The sequence below is a fragment of the Dendrobates tinctorius genome, unplaced genomic scaffold (assembly GCF_039654945.1).
Source record: "Dendrobates tinctorius isolate UK_male_01 unplaced genomic scaffold, ASM3965494v1 ptg000004l, whole genome shotgun sequence".
Lineage (NCBI taxonomy): Eukaryota > Metazoa > Chordata > Amphibia > Anura > Dendrobatidae > Dendrobates > Dendrobates tinctorius.
The window spans coordinates 29,706,045-29,726,030 of NW_027361672.1; the positions used below are offsets into that span (position 1 = coordinate 29,706,045).

At 42.7% G+C, this 19,986-nt stretch overlaps 1 protein-coding gene across 6 annotated transcripts in view; it reads right to left on the bottom strand.

Annotated features, from left to right (window-relative positions):
* Positions 1-1,734: 1,734 nt before the first annotated feature.
* Positions 1,735-19,986, bottom strand: part of SYCP2L (synaptonemal complex protein 2 like) — a 320,192-nt gene continuing 301,940 nt past the window's right edge. For all 6 annotated transcript variants that reach the window (XR_012230581.1, XM_073566695.1, XM_073566676.1 and 3 more), the window contains 3 exons: positions 17,892-17,950; positions 4,679-4,730; positions 1,735-2,132 (listed from right to left, as the gene is read on the bottom strand). Coding sequence is in view for 5 of the 6 variants with exons in the window: in XM_073566695.1 (XP_073422796.1) it covers positions 2,082-2,132; positions 4,679-4,730; positions 17,892-17,950 (162 nt within the window). In the remaining variant the exon portion in view is untranslated. The remainder of the gene's footprint in view (positions 2,133-4,678; positions 4,731-17,891; positions 17,951-19,986) is intronic.

The window sequence follows — 19,986 nt, forward strand, 5'->3', positions numbered from 1 at the left end:
TTGGTTGTGCTTTCACACTCGTGGTAGCAGGAGACGGACTCTACAACCCACACAAGAGGCTCAGTTAGTGCAGCTCATCCAGGATGGCACATCAATGTGAGCTGTGGCAAGAACGTTTGTTGTGTCTGTCAGCCTAGAGTCCAGAGGCTGGAGGCGCTACCAGGAGACAGGCCAGTACACCAGGAGACGTGGAGGGGGCCGTAGGAGGGCAACAACCCAGCAGCAGGACCGCTACCTCAGCCTTTGTGCAAGGAGGAACAGGAGGAGCACTGCCAGAGCCTTGCAAAATGACCTCCAGCAAGCCACAAATGTGTCTGCACAAACGGTTAGAAACCGACTCCCTGAGGATGGTATGAGGGCCTGATGTCCACAGATGGGGATTGTGCTCACAGTCCAACACCGTGCAGGACGCTTGGCATTTGCCACGGAACACCAGGATTGGCAAATTCACCACTGGCGCCCTGTGCTCTTCACAGATGAAGGCAGGTTCACACTGAGCACATGTGACAGACGTGATAGAGTCTGGAGACGCCATGGACAGTGATCTGTTGCCTGCAACATCCTTCAGCATGACCGATTTGGCAGTGAGTCAGTAATGGTGTGGGGTGGCATTTCTTTGGAGGGCCGCACAGCCCTCCATGTGCTCACCAGAGGTAGCCTGACTCATTAGGTACCAAGATGAGATCCTCAGACCCCTTTTGAGACCATATATTGGTGCGGTTGGCCCTGGGTTCCTCCTAATGCAGGACAATGCCAGACCTCATGTGGCTGGAGTGAGTCAGCAGTTCCTGCAAGATGAAGTAATTGAAGCTATGGACTGGCCCGCCCTTTCCTCAGACCTGAATCCATGACATGAGTAGCAAACACTGTATTGTCGGGCCCCCATTCAAGTGAATGGGGTTCAGGTCATCGGCTCAGTGTCTCTGCTGGATGACAGGCTATATGGATGCATCATGCAACAATGCCACCTGCCATCTAGAGATAGCAGAGCTGACTGTGGTCACATCCTGCTGTCCTTGACTTTTCTGCAGCAAATACGCTGCAACAAAGTCAACCTGCGTATTTGAAATGTTTTTTCACCATCCATTCAAGTCAATGAGTGAAAAACGCTGAAAGAAATGACATGTTCTATGTCTAAAAAATGCAGCAAAGCACAAAATCCTGGTGACAAAAAAAAAACAATTTGTATGCATGAGATTTCTGAAATGTCACAGGCTTTTATTTGTACTATAAAAAGCAGTTAAAAATTTGCATAAAAAAGCAGCAAAAACGCTCAGTGTGAACATACCTTAAGGGTTCAATCTGTCTCTTTGAAAAGAAATGATTAGAAAAAAAAGGCTCAATAGTGCTGTCTGAAACGGAGTAACTTTCCTGGCAGACAAAAGTTAGAGGGGTATTCCCATCTCAAGACTTTAACCCAATATGTAGTAGATGTAATAATATTAGCAAATACCTTCAATTACAAGTAGTATAGTTCTGATTTCCTATGTTGCTTAACCCATGTGCAGAGCACTGCAGTAGTTTAGTGGTCATAACTATGGATCCCGAACAAATAATTGTAACCATGGATAGCTAAGCTCCTGCAATGCTCTGCACTTGGAGTAACTGACATTGCTAATCAGAAGAACTATACTACAGTTCTAATTGGAGGTATTTGCTAATATTATTATATCTACTACATACTGGGATAGGATCTGTACATGGGAAGACTAACAAATGCACATCACAAAAAAGTAATTTTAACTAGATAGGTTTATTGACTCTAGAGAAAACATTAAACTAAATATTTGCAAAATAGAAAACGAACATACAAAACAAAATTGTCAATTTGTGCAAACAATGAAAAGCTACAATTTCTGGAGGCTCTCCTTGACATCTCTAATTTTTTCTTCCTTCTGTAAGCAAGCATACATGGTGGATACCAAGAAAAACATTTGGCAAACATGTAGAAATGATCTAGTGATTACTGAAGATAACAGCAGATCTAATCTAGACAACAAAACAAATGAATACTAAGCTAAATCGAAAATTGACATACAAAGGAAAAATGTCAATTTGGTCACACCACGAACAATAAAAAGTTACAATTTCTGGAGGCTCTCCTTGACAGCATCAATCGATTTTTCTTCTGTCTGTAAGCAAACATACATAGTTGGAACCAAAGAATACATTTGATGAACATGTAGAAATGATCAAGTGATTCACTGAAGAAAATAGATCACAAACATTACAAAGAAATTTTGCACACTTTTAAATATACTCGTGTATAAGCTGAGATTTTCAGCACTTTTTTTGTGATGAAAACGCCACCCTCAGCTTATACACGAGTCACTATCCAGAAAGTCGGAGGGGGAGCGGCAGAGCAGCAGCAGGAGCCGATGGCTGTGTCACAGTGACAGCAGCAGTCGCCGGCTTCCAGAAGACATCATACTAACCCTCCTCGTGCCGTCGCTGCATCTCCATCCCGGCAGCTCTTCTTGTGTTGAGCGGTCATGTGGTACTGCTCATTAAGGTAATGAATATGCACGCGTCTCCACTCCCATAGGCATGGAGGGGATATTCATTACCTTAATGAGCAGTACCATGTGACCGCTCAGCACAGGTCAGCTGCCGCGCCGGAACAGCGGAGATGCAGCGACGACATACAAAGATGGGACTGGGGGGGGTGAGCCATGCAAACGGGGAGCCACACATACCAGGACAGGCTAGGGAGAGCCACATACCAGGACAAGACGGGGGAGCCACATACCAGGGCAGGACAGGGGGAGCCACATACCAGGGCAGGACGGGGGGAGCCACATACCAGGGCAGGACGGGGTGGGGGAGCCATGCATAGCAGGACAGGGATGAGAGGACAATTCATACGCGGCTTATACTCAATTTAATAAGCTTACCCAGTTTTCCATGGCAAAATTAGGTGCCTTGGCTTGTATTCGGGTCAGCTTATACTCGAGTATATATGGTACCTTTTCATATAACTGCTTAATGCTCAATGACGGGCCTAGCAACTCATGAGCGGGTGTCAGTTCCAGCTCCTTGCCGTGCTATGTCCATCATGACTGAACTGTCACTGCGTGCAAGCACACAGTGACAGTTCAGTGCCGACAGCTGTCACAGACATCCGAGAGGCACAGGAAGAAGTGCAGTGATCCATGTCATCAGTCCCTGCACCCAGATCACTGTGATCGGTCAGTCAATCATACGGGGTATCAGCATACTCAGGAGAAATTGCACAACAAATATTGGGGTCCATTTTTTCCTGTTACGCTTGTTAAAAAATTGGGGCTAAGAGATGATTTTTGTGGAAAACAGGATTTTCTATTTTCACAGCTCTACATTATAAACTTCTGTGAAGCACACAGCTAGATAAGTTCATTAAGGGGTCTAGTGTCCAAAATGGTGTCACTTGTGGGGGGTTTCAATGTTTAGGCACATCAGGGGCTCTCCAAATGTGACATGGAGTCCGCTCTTGATTCCAGCCAATTTTGCATTAAAAAAGTCTAATGGTGTTCCTTTGCTTCCGAGCCCCAACCTGCGCCCAAATAGTGGTTTTCCCCCAGATATGGAGTATTGGTGTACTCAGGAGAAATGGCACAACAAATATTGGGGTCCATTTTCTTTTGATACTCGTGAAAATAAAAAGTAAAATTTGTGTAAAAATTTTTTTGCTTCAGTTCTACCTGAAGGGTTAATAAACTTGTTGAATGTGGTTTTGAGCTCATTCAGGGGTACAGTTTTTAGAATGGTGTTACTTTGGGGTATTTTCCATCATATAAGCCCTTCAAAGTTACTTCAAATATGATGTGGTCCCTAAAAAAATGGTTTTGTAAATTTTGTTGGAAAAATGAGAAATTGCTGGTCAACATTTACCCTTGTAACTTTTTAACAAAAAAATGTTTCAAAAATTGTGCTGATTTAAAGTAGACATGTGGGAAATGTAATTTAACCATTTTGCAGGACATAACTGATTTAAGGGCATAAAAATTCAAAGTTTGAAAATTGTGAAACTTTCCAAATTTTTGCCAAATTTTCGATTTCTTCACAAATAATCGCAAATAACGAATTTTTTTTTTTTTTTTTCTTAACCAGTATCATGAAGTACAATATTTCACGAAAAACTTTTTTTCAGAATCAGCGGGATCTGTTGAAGCGTTTTATTGTTATTAACTCAAAGTGACAGAGGTCCGACTTAAAAAAGGCCAGATTATCCTACAAATTGGCTCGGTTCTTAAGGGGTTAATGTATTTCTTTAAGAAAAAAAGGCGTACATTTCCATTCATCATTGTACGATGAGAACGTCCCCAACATCAATATACTGTAGATGAACAAAAATCCCACAAAATTGTGGTGTATCTGACCATCAAGAGCGATCATTATGAAAAAGACCAGTTAAAGAATTATAGGAATGCGAAGCGGACAAGCAAAGGAAAGCGTTTTCTCTAGAAAATTATTCACCTTATTAAAATACATTTCCATTGCCTCACATGTACAGTATTTTGGAAAAAGCTATGAACCATAGGGCTTTACCTACTACCATGAAACATTTTGAAACCTAAACTAATTATTTTATACATTTATAGATCATAATAATATAAAGAGTGCTTGTAATACGATTAAGTGAAAAAACAAAACACTGGTACAATATAAGTAGACCTAGATAAAGCAATACAAAAATTACCTTTCTAAGCAAGTTTAAAGACTCAGTAGCTGCATGTTCCATGGCTTCAATACTAAATGGAAAAACATTTAAATTAGTGATTACTCTGCCTGACACAGAAGATAAAGTAGATTATATAACCCACCATTTTTCACAGACTTTTAAGGTATGTTTCCACGGTCCGGATTACATCAGGATTTGCTGCGGATTGGACGCTGCATACAGCTGTAGCGTTCAATCCGCAGCGTCCAGATGTTGCAGCATAGTGGAGGGGATTTTATGAAATCCCATCTCCACTATGCGTGCAGGGATGCGGGTGACACATCCTAAATTACGGCCATGCGGCGCGTCCTTCTCCCCAAGATAAATAACCCAGTTTATGATTAGGATGCGGTGATTCTGCAAATGTTCAATGAACACATCCGGAATCACCATGCGTACAACGGGGCAGAGTGGGGTTTCCGCTACGTCCAAAGTGCTGCCAGTACGCAGCGTGGAGACATACCCTTACTGTAACACACAACTGATGCTCACCTAAATATCTGAATAGTATTCTGACACCTGGACACAAGGTTTTTAATTATGCAGAAAAAAAAATATGATGCAGTTTCTTTTGCCAAATTATACATACCGGTATATTTATTTTTACAAAAAAAGCCTTAATTAAAAAAAATATATAAAATATTTCCTCATACCCACACATTTTCTTAAAGTAAAGACTTGGCACATCATGAAGATTCTGACTAACACTTAGCACTCGCCTTACACTAAAAGTTCAACATTTTATAGTTAAATAATGTTTGTGCCTAAAAAGTTTGAATCAATGCAAATTCTGGGACTCACAATGCCTTCTAAAAATACAACATATAAAAATCAAATTCCTTGGGGGCGTGTCCTAGCTGGCCATGTGAGAGGTTGCATAGGAGAGAGCTCCTGCCACTATTACTACAATAATCCTGAGTAGGCACCGCTGTTTGCTTTAAATTGTGCCATACCTGCTGGCTGAAGGTCCTAGGAGCCGAGGGGTGTTGACCGGGAGTCCGGCGGAGGGAGAGATGACTCGGAGGAGGCAGAAGGACGCAGGGGAAGGAGATGCTGGTGCTATCCAAGATGGCGTTGCGGCCAGAAAGGACGCTGAGAAAGCCAACGCCGCATGTCAGCGGCGCATGGAAGTGGCTGTAAAGCTAAAACAGTTTGCCCGGGTGGAAGGAGCAGAGGAGGAGGTAGAGACACATGCTGGAGATGGATTGAGGAGGAAGAGGAGTAGTAAACGATCCCTGAAGGGCAAAATGAGGTACAGAGGGGGGCAGGAGGGAGCAGCATGGCTGTGGTAACAGGTGCCCAGGAAGAAGAGGTGGTGGAAGGAGAACTGACCCTGAGAGACATTTTTACACTAGTCTCTCCATGTAAGCAATCCCTAAATGCCTTAACCCTGCAGGTGCAAGATGTTAAAGGGGAAATGGCACATATAAATGCGGCTCTACAGAAGGTGGATAAACGTCTGAGCACACTGACTGGGTCACAGCAGTGGGGTACCACAGGGGTCAGTTTTGGGCCCACTTCTTTTTAACATATTTATTAATGACCTTGTAGGGGGCATAGAGAGTATAATTTCAATATTTGCAGATGACACTAAACTCTGCAGGGTAATCAATACAGAGGAGGACAATTTTATATTACAGGAGGATTTATGTGAACTAGAAGCTTGGGCTGATAAATGGCAAATGAGCTTTAATGGGGATAAATGTAAGGTCATGCACTTGGGTAGAACAAACAAGATGTATAATTATGTGCTTAACTGAAACACTGGGCAAAACGGTCACTGAAAAAGACCTGGGTGTATGGGTGGACGACAAACTCACATTTAGTGGCCAGTGTCAGGCAGCTGCTGCAAAGGCAAAAAAAATAATGGGATGCATTGAGAGGCATAGATGCTCATGAGGAGAACATAATTTTACCTCTATATAAGTCACTAGTGCGACCACACTTAGAATAAATACTGTGTACAGTTCTGGTCTCCGGTGTATAAGAAAGACATAGCTGAACTAGAGCGGGTGCAGAGAAGACCGACCAAGGTTATTAGGGAACTAGGGGGTCTGCAATACCAAGACAGGTTATTACACTTGGGGTTATTTAGTTTGGAGAATCGAAGGCTTAGGGGTGATCTATTACAATGTATAAATATATGCAGGGACAATACAAAGACATTTGTAATGTTCTTTTTACTCTTAGACCTGTGACGGGGACAAGGGGACATCCTCTTCGTCTGGAGGAAAGAAGGTTTAAGCATACTCAGAAGCAGATTCTTTACTGTAAGAGCAGTGAGACTATGGAACTCTCTGCCATATGATGTTGTAATGATTGATTACCTACTAAAATTTAAGAAGGGCCTGGATGCCTTTCTTGAAAAGTATAATATTACAGGGTATATACACTAGTTTCCTTAATATTGCGTTGATCCAGGGAGCTAGTCTGATTGCCGTATGTGGAGTCGGGAAGGAATTTTTTTCCCCAATGTGAAGCTTCGTGTTTGCAACATGGGGTTTTTTTTGCCTTCCTCTTGATCAACATGTTAGGGCAAGTTAGGATAGGATATGTTTTGAACTAGATGGACTTAAAGTCTTCCTTCAACCTTAATAAGTATGTTACTATGTATGGGTGCAATGGAGGAGAGGGTCAGCACCGCAGAGGATCATGTAGTAAACCTGCAAAAACCGGAGAAAAAGCTTGCTCAAGTAGTGTCAGAACTGGCTACAAAAAATGAGGATCTAGAGAACAGATCCAGAAGAAATCACCTCCGTATAGTTGGTCTGCTAGAAAAAAAACAGAGGAGAGGAATCCTACTGAGTTTATTGAAAGCTGGCTGAGGAAGAAAATTGGGGTCGAGACGTTAACAAAAGTTTTTGCTGTTGAGAGAGCTCACAGGGTCTCACCACAGTCCCCTGCCCCTGGAGCTAATCCCCGTACTATGCTTGCCAAAATACTGAACTATAGGGACCGGGACATTATTCTCAGGAGGGCCAGAGAAATGGAGGATCTCCCGGTCGATGGACAGAGGACTGCCATATCAGGATTATTCTGCTGCGGTTCAGAAACAGAGGATGCAGTTTACTGGTGTCAAGAGACGATTGAGGGAATTGGGGGTGCAATACTCCATGCTGTTCCCTGCGAGGCTACGGGTGGTAGCTTTGAACAGAGTCCATTTTTTCCTGACACCAGAGGAAGCTACCCAGTGGATTGACATTAATGCTTAGAAAATACAAGCCAAAAGGGGACACAGATTCCACGGTGACCTGGAAGCGTGGGAAAATCTTTTCTATATATCTGGAATAGGAAAATTTTGTATATTTTTATACCTGTTCCTTTTTTGTGCGGCTCTCAATTTTGGAAGCGCTGTGAATGTCCATGTGGTTTGCTTGGCCAGAGGGTGCAGTAATAGATAATATGGAGGGAGGAGGAGGATTTAAAATGGTGCACTGCAAATGTTTATTGTAATCTCTTTACTTGGTTTTGAAATATTTTATGTAATGGTGGCGGGAGGCGACAAGGGATGGTTAACTTCGGGAGAGTGTTTGCAATGGGCAGAGGAGCCCCATTCTCAATGAGAGGAAAAAGCTTTAGATATGGGGCGGACAGGGGAGGGAGTTGGGATTTAAAAGGGTGGAGGGTAGGGGGATTAGACAGCTAGTATTAAGGGAAGAGGATATTCTGAAAAATGAGCGGTGTGATGGGGGACTGTATTAAAATATTGAGTTGGAATGTAAGAGGCCTATCAGATAGGACCAGACGAGCGGCGGTTTTACAGTACACTCGAGATCAGAGGGCCTCAATGATATGCCTGCTTGAGACACACTCGGTGCATGAGAAGGTTGACATTTTACATGGGAACTGGATACAAAAAGCATATCATTTTACCTTTTCTACGTATTCGAAGGGAGTGTCAGTACTGATCTCTGCGGGGGCACGTTATGAGGAAGTGGAGGTGCATGTAGATGTGGATGGACAATATGTGGTGGTGAAATGTAGAGTGTTTGGTGTGTTGATGTGTGTGGCAGCCATGTACATTCCGTCTCCCTTTTCCAGCAGGGGGTTTATTATTTATGTTTCTCCCTCTCCCACAATCATAATTCTGATTCACGTCACTTGTCTCATCTACTGCATTTTTTCTGTGCTGTATTGTGCATAAATATGTGACTCTTCAGATTTTGTATTAATCTATGCCTGATGAAGAGACCTGAGTAGTCTCGAAAGCTTGCAATGTGCTACCATCTTTTCAGTTAGCCATTAAAAGGTATCAACCACTGAGGACTCAATTCTGAATATTTTTCTATTCCAGCAGGAAAATTAGGGAAGTATTAGAGTTGGTCGGACGTGGGGGTGGGGGTGGGAGGGTCGATGCCACTCAATTATTGGGGACCTTAATATTTGTGATGATTTCTTGGACAAGAACAAAAACACGCTACTGCTACACGCTACCGAAGGTCACGCTACTGCATTTGGTACATATGTTCGGGAAATTGGCATGATTGATTTATGGAGAGTGCGACATGTTGGAGAGGGGGGGATATTCTTGTTATTCGCCTGCCCTTGATACCGTATCTAGAATAGATATGGCGCTCGGCAATGGAATGATGGACACGATGGTGGAGGATGTGAGGTACCTGCCATGGGCTATTTCGAATCACAGTCCGATAGAGGTGGAGCTGCGGCTGACGGGGACACATGCGATGTGTAGGGGAGAGTGGAAAATACACCCCAATTGGTTGCATAGTGTAGATTTAGAGAGTATACAGCGGGAGGTAGAGGAGTTTTTTTAATTTAATGATGGGAGTGCAGATATATCCACTATATGGGAGGCCATAAAAGCGTATTTGAGGGGTTTGCTGTTTAGAGATATCAGTAGGTGTAAGAGGCGGGCAAAACAGGCAGAGAAAGTAGTGGTGGAAAGGCTGAGAGCAGCGGAAGATGAGATGGCTTTACTTGGTACCCCAGAGGCCGGGAAACGGATAAAGGAAACAAAGTAATATGGATAAAACTCTTTTGGAAAGGGTGGAGAGGAAAAGAGTGTTTCAGCAACTGGCTTATTACCAGGAAGGGGACAAGGTGGGCCACATGCTGTCACTGATTGCTTCTGCCCAGAGGGGTACCTCGTTTGTGCATTCTTTGGTTTCAGGAAATGGGACGAAGGTGTCGGAGACCCCTGACATTTTAGGGGTCTTCACAGACTTTTATGCGGATTTATACTCCTCTCGGGTGGGGGCATCGGTGGGGGACACTGTGGCATTCTTGGAGGGGCTTGGGCTCCCTAAACAGGGAGATGCAGACAGGGAAAGCTTGGAGGCACCTATCACGGAAGAGGAGCTGAGCCGGGCACTAGGGTCAATGTCAAGGGGGAAGGCGCCAGGAGTAGACGGGTTACCAGCTGAAATTTATAAAGGTATGGAGGAAGTGTTAGTGCCCAGATTGAGCGTGGTATTGGAGGATGCCAAGTGTAGAGGGACTTTGCCAGCTTCAATGAGAGAAGCCATAATAGTGGTAATACCGAAAGAGGATAAAGATCTACAGCAGCCTGAGTCATAACCCCCAATCTCTTTGCTCACAACGGATGTTAAGCTTCTGGCCAAGGTACTAGCGAACCGGCTGATGGGTGTGGTCTCAAAGTTGATACATCCGGATCAGTCCGGCTTTATGCCAGACAGATCTACGGCTGTTAACCTGAGAAGACTTTTTATGAATATGCAGCTGGGGGCCGACAACTGCAGTCAGAGGGTTATTGCATCCTTAGATGCTCATAAGGCTTTTGATAGCGTAGAGTGGGGATATTTGTGGAGGTTCTGCGCTGTTTGGGCTTTGGTCCGCAATTTCTGTCATGGGTTCAACTGCTGTATGCGCAACAGTTAGCAAAAATCAGGGTGAATGGGGAGCTATCCCAAACTATAAAGTTGCACAGAGGGGACGAGACAGGGGTGTCCACTCTCCCCTTGTTTGGTTTGGCGGTGGAACCGCTGGCCGCAAAGATTCGACAGTCTACTGGGGTGTCTGGGTTCAGGTATGGGTCAATAGAGGAAAAGAAAGCGCTCTATGCGGACGATATACTATTGTTCTTGGGTGATCCACACACTTCTCTGGGGAATGCCATGCGGCTTATTGAGGAATATGGATCCTTGTCGGGGCTGGTGATAAACTGGAATAAATCAATTCTGTTTAAGGTTGATGATGTAGTGGATGAGGTGAGGGACACCATAGGCGGGGGCAGACTTAAAGTTGCAGATCAAGTTAAATACTTAGGGATATGCTGGTTACAAACTATCTGCATAAGAATCTGACTCCTGTAATGGGGGTTCTTAAGGCGAAGGTGGGTGCCTGGACTAAGCTACACTTGTCGGTGGTTGGACGGGTCAATCTCATCAAAATGATTCTGATGCCTAAGATACTAAAATAAAAAAATCAAACTCCTTCTTGCCCATATTTTCTCAAATTTAAGACCCATCACATTAAGAATATTACAGCCAACACTTAGGACTTCCTTTATGCTCACTAAAATGCAACATTTTGTAATGCAATCAGGTTATTTGCTGGGTAAGGAGGGATCTCACTCTGTGAGCCTGCTCCATACACTCATTCCCGTTGTGTGCCGTACATGTACGGCGGATGACCAAGTGATTAAATCCCCTCCCCCACTTTGAAAATAATATTGATACAAAGCAACGTTGCCCAAACTCCAGTCCTTACGGCTCCCACAGATCATGGTCTCAGGATTTCCTTAGTATTGCACAGGTGGTGGAAGTATCATCAAGGCATCAAGAATAGTAAGGAAATCCTGAGAACATGAACCGTTAGGGGTTGTACAGGTTACCAGCTGTGATCCTATTTTTGTCATTTGCAGCTTTTTCCAAAGCTTTAAATGAGCGTTTCCCAATTGTACTCTACTACCACCACAACAAATATAACTTTGGTAAGACAGGTATTATTCCTGGAGGCTGTAAATGGGTACAGCCTCTAGGAATAGTACTTCTCTTACCAAAGTCACATTTATGATGGTGAAGGTAGAGTAGTGTAAGGGCACAGATGGCAGTATTACTTATTCTTGGATTGCATCACAATCTTCAGGCTGTCCGTCTGTTCCCCTGACCTGAGTGTGACAGCATGTATATCTATAAATATCAAAGACTGACCGTCACTTGCAAACAGAAAGACAGGTGTGAACAAGTGCAAGCTAAGAGTAGTCACTTCCCTATGTAATGCTATAGTATGCAAACATGGAATATATGAACTTGCATTACTGCTCTAGAAAATAGATTAAAATGGAGGTTCTTAACACACAAATTAGCCAGTTCATGTATGGCCAGCAGTAAACGACAAGACAAGCATCTAGAAAATATGTTAAGATTAAGATTCATCAGCCTATGGCAGTTTTAATGACAGCAGGATCCTACCTACCCATATAATTGTAGTCTTCAGCCCAGTAGAGGTATCATATTAGAATCTTCATTTTAACTTAATTTCGATAGCAGTAATGCAATTCCAATTTCAGAAACTCCATGTTTGAATGCTAGAGCGTTAAAGAGTGCAGCTTTGTTAGTTACATAGGAAGTGGCTCTCTTAGCTTGCACCTATTCACACCTGTCTCTGGAAGGGACAGTCAGCTTATGTATACAAATATCAAAAGACTATCTGACAGAGCACTCCACCCATCAGCCTATGGAGTTTGTAAGTCACAGCTTGATCTTACCTACCCATATAATTGAAAGGTTCAGCCCAGAAGAGGTATCATATTAGGTTAGGTTCCCAGCAAACAAGTTCGCCTTGTCGTTGGCTGCTAGGCACACATGAATTCTCCAATTTAATCTCTAACTTATTTTCAAGAGCTGTACTGCAATTCCAATATCATATATTCCCTGTTTGCATACTATAGTGTTACACAGTGCAGCTTTAATTTGTTAGTTTTCATGTGTTTCTATGCAGCCAACAGTCTGAGGATTCCGATGAGATGCAATGTTCAAGCGAGTAATAATGCCGTCTGCGCCCTAAATGTAACTTTGGCATGAAAAGTCCTATTTGTAGAGGGTATAAATGGGTGCAGCCTCCATAAATAATACCCATCTTACTAACACAGTTATTTGTTGTGGTGGCAAATGATTGTAAAACTACACTGGGGGTGGTACATGTGATCCCTCTTTTTGTCACTTGCAGCTTTTTCCAAAGCTTATTTTCAGGCTTTCCTTAGTATTGCACAGGTGAGAACCTGTGGCAGAGTCTGATGCCTTGATAATTCCAACACCTGTGCAATACTAAGAAATTCTTGAAAACATGACCTGTTGAGGACCATGATAATTTTAATCATTATCAGTATTATCATTATCTTCTAAGTAAGGGGAGAATTTATCCACTTACCATCATTCACCGTACATCAATGGGTTGAACTTGCCACATATATGGCATGTAATGGCTGGACCTGTCTAACAGCATAGCATGGAGTAGAGCTTGTGACTGTTAAATGCCGCTGTCAAACTCTGACAGCAGCACTAACAGCATGCCACTTGTGGACACATCATTCTATGCAACCATCAATGCACTCGTGACTCAATCATGGTGCGCAGATGGGTTGCCGTGACAGCTAGGATCCTTCTCAAGACCTCTTGCCAGTCATTACGGACTTCTCTTCCAAACAGATTGTGCTTTTTACTATATGCATGAATACCGTGGTATTGATTTATACAGTATAAGATAGGGGACTTAGTCCTCAGATGACTGTGGTTCAACAGTTTTTTTGTTTTTTTTTTAAATATGAAATAAAAGCACAAGTTCAATAATAGAAAAAAGTGGTTTAGTCCTCTCCAAAGCAGTCCAATCAATCAAGAAAATTAAGAATTCTCAAATTGTGTTTTTTTTTTTTAATTGCCGAAATACCATAATATATTCTGTAAGAAGCGATCAAAGGAAAATATCTGTCCCAAAATGGCATCAAAAATATTCTCATCCCACAAAAAATAAGGCCTCACACATCTCTATTAACAAAATAATGTAAATGTTAAAGGGATCCTGTCAGCAGGATTGTGCACAGTAACCTACAGTGTCAAGTTGGGGCTGTTCTACTGATTAAAATGATACCTTGGTTGATGAAGTCAGTCTTGTGGTTGTTGTTTAATCTTAATTTATGGTTTTTAGCTAATGACATTCTCGTGCTCCGGGGCGGGCCTGTGGGGGGGGTCTTCAGGTGCTCTGCTTACATATTCACCAGTATGGCTTCTGACAGGTCACTGATCCCTCACTGACCTGCCCCCGAGTATTATTTATATATATATATATATATATATATATATATATATATATATATATATATATATATATATATATATATACACACACACACACACTCACTGGCCACTTTATTAGGTACACCATGCTAGTAAGGGGTTGGACCCCCTTTTGCCTTCAGAACTGCCTCAATTCTTCGTGGCAGAGATTCAACAAGGTGCTGGAAGCATTCCTCAGATTTTGGACCATATTGACATGATGGCATCACACAGTTGGCGCAGATTTGTCAGCTGCACATCCCTGATGCGAATCTCCCGTTCCACCACATCCCAAAGATGCTCTATTGGATTGAGATCTGGTGACTGAGGAGGCCATTTGAGTACAGTAAACTCATTGTCATGTTCAAGAAACCAATCTGAGATGATTCGAGCTTTATGACATGGCGCATTATCCTGCTGAAAGTAGCCATCAGATGTTGGGTACATTGTGGTCATAAAGGGATGGACATGGTCAGCAACAATACTCAGGTAGGCTGTGGCGTTGCAACGATGCTCAATTGGTACCAAGGGGCCCAAAGAGTGCCCAGAAAAAATTCCCCACACCATGACACCACCACCACCAGCCTGAACCGTTGATACAAGGCAGGATGGATCCATGCTTTCATGTTGTTTACGCCAAATTCTGACCCTACCATCCGAATGTCGCAGCAGAAATCGAGACTCATCAGACCAGGCAACGTTTTTCCAATCTTCTACTGTCCAATTTCGATGAGCTTGTGCAAATTGTAGCCTCAGTTTCCTGTTCTTAGCTGAGAGGAGTGGTACCCAGTGTGGTCTTCTGCTGCTGTAGCCCATCTGCCTCAAAGTTCGACGCACTGTGCGTTCAGAGATGCTCTTCTGCCTACCTTGGTTGTAACGGGTGGCAATTTGAGTCACTGTTGCCTTTCTATCAGCTCGAACCAGTCTGCCCATTCTCCTCTGACCTCTGGCATCAACATGGCATTTCCGGCCACAGAACTGCCGCTCACTGGATTTTTTTTCTTTTTCGGACCATTCTCTGTAAACCCTAGAGATGGTTGTGCGTGAAAATCCCAGTAGATCAGCAGTTTCTGAAATTCTCAGACCAGCCCTTCTGGCACCAACAATCATGCCACGTTCAAAGGCACTCAAATCACCTTTCTTCCCCATACTGATGCTCGGTTTGAACTGCAGGAGATTGTCTTGACCATGTCTACATGCCTAAATGCACTGAGTTGCCGCCATGTGATTGGCTGATTAGAAATTAAGTCTTAACACACAATTGGACAGGTGTACCTAATAAAGTGGCCAGTGAGTGTATGTGTGTATATATATATATATATATATATATATATATATATATATATATATATATATAAACAAAAAAAAAACAAAACAAAACAACCCTCTGCAGGCAGGCGCCAGCCGTGGCACCTGCCCTGCAGCATAATCGAACATGTAATGTGTATATAATTAACCCATTAACGACTGCCAATACACCTTTTAACGGCGGCAGTTAACGTTACTTAAGCCACAGCGCGGTTAATTAACGGCGCTGAGGAAACCGTGTATAGCGCCTCCCAGTCGAAATTTCTCTGGGATCTCGGCTATCGGGGGTAGCCGAGACCCCAGAGAACATGATTAGGGTTGGTTTTTACCGACCCTGGTGTTGTGATCGCCATTATTAACGGTATATCAGCGACCGCAAAAAAAAAAAAAGTCTGATTTTCCATTTAATTTCTCTCTTCTCTGATATGATCGCACATCAGAGGAGAGAGAAATAGGGTCCCCAGATGTCCCGGTACCTCCTGGTGTCCCTGGACCCTCCTGCTTCCCCCTACGGCCGCTGGGTCTTCGTCCGGGAAGAAAAACGGAGGGTGCAGTGCGCCTGCCGAAATCTGCCGGTCGGTAACCGGCAACAATAGGAGATTTTCCCTGTTGGTTAATTTTGGTCACTGTGATAGACCCTATCACAGCGATTATAAAATAGTAAATCAAACCCCCCTTTATCACCCCCTTAGGTAGGGAAAAATAATAAAATCAATGACCTGTCAGCAGTCTTCAGTATGAAAAACTAATCAGAGCACCACATGAAGACCCCCCACAGGCCGCCCGGAAGCACAAGATGATAATTAACCCATAACTGAAAATAAAGATTAAACAACCACCACAAGACGGACTTCATCACCAAGGTATCATTTTAATCAGTATAACGGTGCCGACCTGACACTGTCTGTAGGTTACTGTGCACAATCCTGTTGACAGGTTCCCTTTAAGGATTTTGAAAAATGGAGATGCAAAACCATTTTTTTTTTTATCAAATTTCTGATTTTTTTTTTCTTCATTACTAAAAATAAAAAAAAATAAAAAAATAAAGTGGACAAGTTTGGTATCATCTTAACCAATTCACACCCAGGCGATTTTCAGTCTGTGCTCTCCTTCTTCCCAAAGCCATTTTTTATTCTTCCGTCAATATGGAAGCATGAGAGCTTGTTTTTTTGCAGAATTGGTTGCACTTTTGATTGACACCATTTAATTTACCATATAGTGTACTGGAAAACAGTTTTTTGGGTTTTTTTATTTACCATGTCCATTTACCAAGTGATAAAACTGCCTGGCCATTGTAATTCTTATCCCCAGGTCAGTATGAGTACGAAGATATCAAACGTGTATAGGTTCTTTTTTTATTAAAGTGGTGATAAAAAAAATCAGTTTGAAAATAAACAAAAAAAACCCAAAATGGAGCCATTTTACGAGACTCTTGGCACTTCCATTTTTCGGATCTGGGGCTGGGTGATGGCTCATTTTTAGCGCACCGAGCTGACGTTTTATTGTTACCATTTTGGGGTAGATATGATATTTTGATTGCCTGTTATTGCATTATCGTTCAATGTTGCGGTGGCCAATGAAATCTAATTCTGGTGTTTCGATTTCTTTTTTGTTACGTCTTTTAATGATCAAATTCACTCACTTTATATTTTGATTAGATCGGACATTTCTGAATGCAGTGATACCAACCAAACGTGTATTTTTTTTAATGGTTTTATTTTGAATTGGACAAAAGCTGAAACCATGCTATGTGCAAAGTAAATCAAGATCACGGCCGTAGCTGGAGTTCATAGAAAATGGACAAATGACAAGCATGGGGGTTTTCTGCAGACAACCCATCAGCGCCCCGCAATCACGTGACAGGCTTCCGGCCAGCACGTGTTAAATCTTCATGTCAGAGATTGACAGCGGCCTCTCATTTATTAACCACAAGTGGATCACGAAGGGTCGGGAAGGAGTTAATCATATTAATGAGGATAATCATATTGCCAGGTTATGTTTACCACACAATGATAGTCATAAAAACAATTCCTAAAAAACAATATCACCGCACTTAAGCTATGTGCACACGCTTCGGATTGGTCTGCGGATTTGTATCTGCGGAACCGCAGGTAAAATGACCTGCGGTTTTACCTGCGGATTGGCCTGCGGTTTATCATGTCTACAATGGAGGAGATGGTAAACCGCAGCAGAATCCGTAGAAAAGAAGTGACATGTCATTTCTTTCTGCGGATTCAAAACCGCAGGTTTTCCGCAGTTAAAAATCCGCAGCATGTGCACAGCAGATTGTAAATCCCATAGGATAACATGCTACTGTACACTGTCTGCAGAACTGCTGCAGATCCGCAGCGGCCAAAATCGCAGCGGATCCACAGCAAAAACCGCAGCATGTGCACATAGCCTTAGTGTACTGGAAAATGGGAAAGAAAATTCTTTGTGGTAAACTGCATAGTGTCAAAGTACAACTCGTTCCGCAGAAAACGAGCCTCAGACATCTAAGCAGACAGAAAAATATATGTTATTGCTCTTGGAAAATGGGGAGGAAAAAGCAAAAAAAACACGGAAATTGGCCATGTCAGGAAGGATTTTAGCTGTGTACTAAGAATTGGAGACAATGCAATAGTTCACACCTTAGACGTTGATTGATGCAGAATTCATTAATTTTCTTTGTCTGCGCTTCCCAGAAATCCTGTTTAATACAAAAAAGGTTTACACAAACGAAATTATACAACTTTATAATAAGAATTATACACAAATTTCTTAAAAGGCTTAAAGAATAACACTCATTTTAAATATTTATTTCATAAACCAATATTACATATGAAAATATGAAACTGTTAAATATCTCAGAGAAAAACTGCTTTTTTTCCCTCCTGAACTGATGTTTCACTCATTACATGGGTAATAGTGTGAAGGGTTAATACTAAAATCAGAGCTTGAGTTTCACTTCTCCATTCTTTGGAGGTTTCGTTTCTCCGTTTTTGTTGCTGTAAGATAAATTTTTATAATTGGCATGGGCTGTCATGAAACCAGACTGTTCTCATCAGGTACAAAGATAAAGGAGGCGGGGGTGTAAAACTCTGAAGAATATGCCATTATACTACTTTCTATTTGGATACGGACATATATGTAGTTTCCGGTTTTCTTGCAATATTATTGGCTTATAAAGTGAAATGATGCTATTGGTACTTGAGAACCTTGCATAATTAAGCAAAAGATTATAAAAGATGTGACTAAAATAAAGGGGCTTAGTGATCTGCCTCGATCCTCCCGTACAGAGACCCCCATCTCCGTGTGGTTATTCCCAGTTGCTAGCAACGCCCTGTGAATTAATTAGGAAATCACTGGATCAACCGTGAAGTGTTAATTTAGCCCTACCTCAACAGCTTGGCGCCCAACGTGGGGCCCCCGGACAGGGACGCCTCTGCCCCCGGAGGACAACAAGACAAAGGACCCTCGGAGCGGACACAGGTGCTGGAAAATTGGGACTGATCACCCCCCACGGCAACCACGGTAAGTTGGCAGTTATACTGTTCGGACTGACCGTTGGTGTGGTTTTCCTGTGCTTGTTGCTGCAAAGAGGATCTGAGGTTTGACCCCGTGGTGGGGTGATTCATGGGTGGAATCATATAGAGGTGTAGTCCCGTTGGGGGCCGAGTGCTCGAACCGTACCTCATAAGGGATGGACACCCCGGATTGACCGGTGATTGTGACTCTCTTTATAGTCAAAATATCCTGAATACCTGGTCATTGTTAGTTATCAGGCGTGGTCATGTGATCGAAGACTGGGTAGGATACGTAACTCAGGTATATATAGAAAGATATATATAACCAGAGGTGTCCGGAGGGATAGTCTGAGACGCCCTCCTCCTTTCACTGAGTACCGCGAATTTTGGGCTTCCCAAAGGGGGATGACCCTGTGGAACAAACGGAGACGGCTGCTCCAGTATTGTGCACAATTTGTCAGGATATTTAGCTCTAAAGGAGAGAATTATGTTTCTGTGGAAGAAAAAGAAAAGTTTGGAATTGTGTGAAGGATCAGATACTGTTAGTCTTATGATTCAAAGACGAGGAAAGAAATCTGTCAGGAATGCAGGAAAAATATTTTCGATTCTGGGATTTCCTAAGGGCGGTAGGTTGTAGCCTACGCTATGGGATGAAGGAGTTAAAAAAAAAAAATAAAAAAAAATAAAGGGAGATTGACTGATGATGGATTACTTGAAGGCGCTGAGGTATTCTGTGGCTTGGCACATGAATTGTATAATGAAGGTTATGTGGACATTGAACAGCAAGTGAATTCTGATTGTTTCTGTTACTGTTATGTTGAAGAAGGAAGAATTGTCTATTATGACAGGGATGGGATGATTTGTGGTTCAAGAAAGTGACTGTGGTATGAGAATGTGATTGATTAAAGGAGGAACTAAGATCCAGACAAAGTGTCAGGCAGTCGGATAGTTAAAAGTGATGATTTGAAACAAGAAGTTTCCCTGCTAGATGATAAGGTCCCTCCCCAGGAAATCCCTTAACCCTAAGGCACCAATGTATCCTGGACTACCGAAACTCAGTATGCCCCCACCCTATGATCCTGCCGGGTGGATCTGTGCTGTATGTGTAGTTACTAATCCTCAGTGGAGAGAGGTCTGTTATAATTGTGGCACAAGAAGACCGAGAGTTGCAGCCCCCACCTCTGCTAACGGCACCTATTATCATCCACCACTAGCCTTA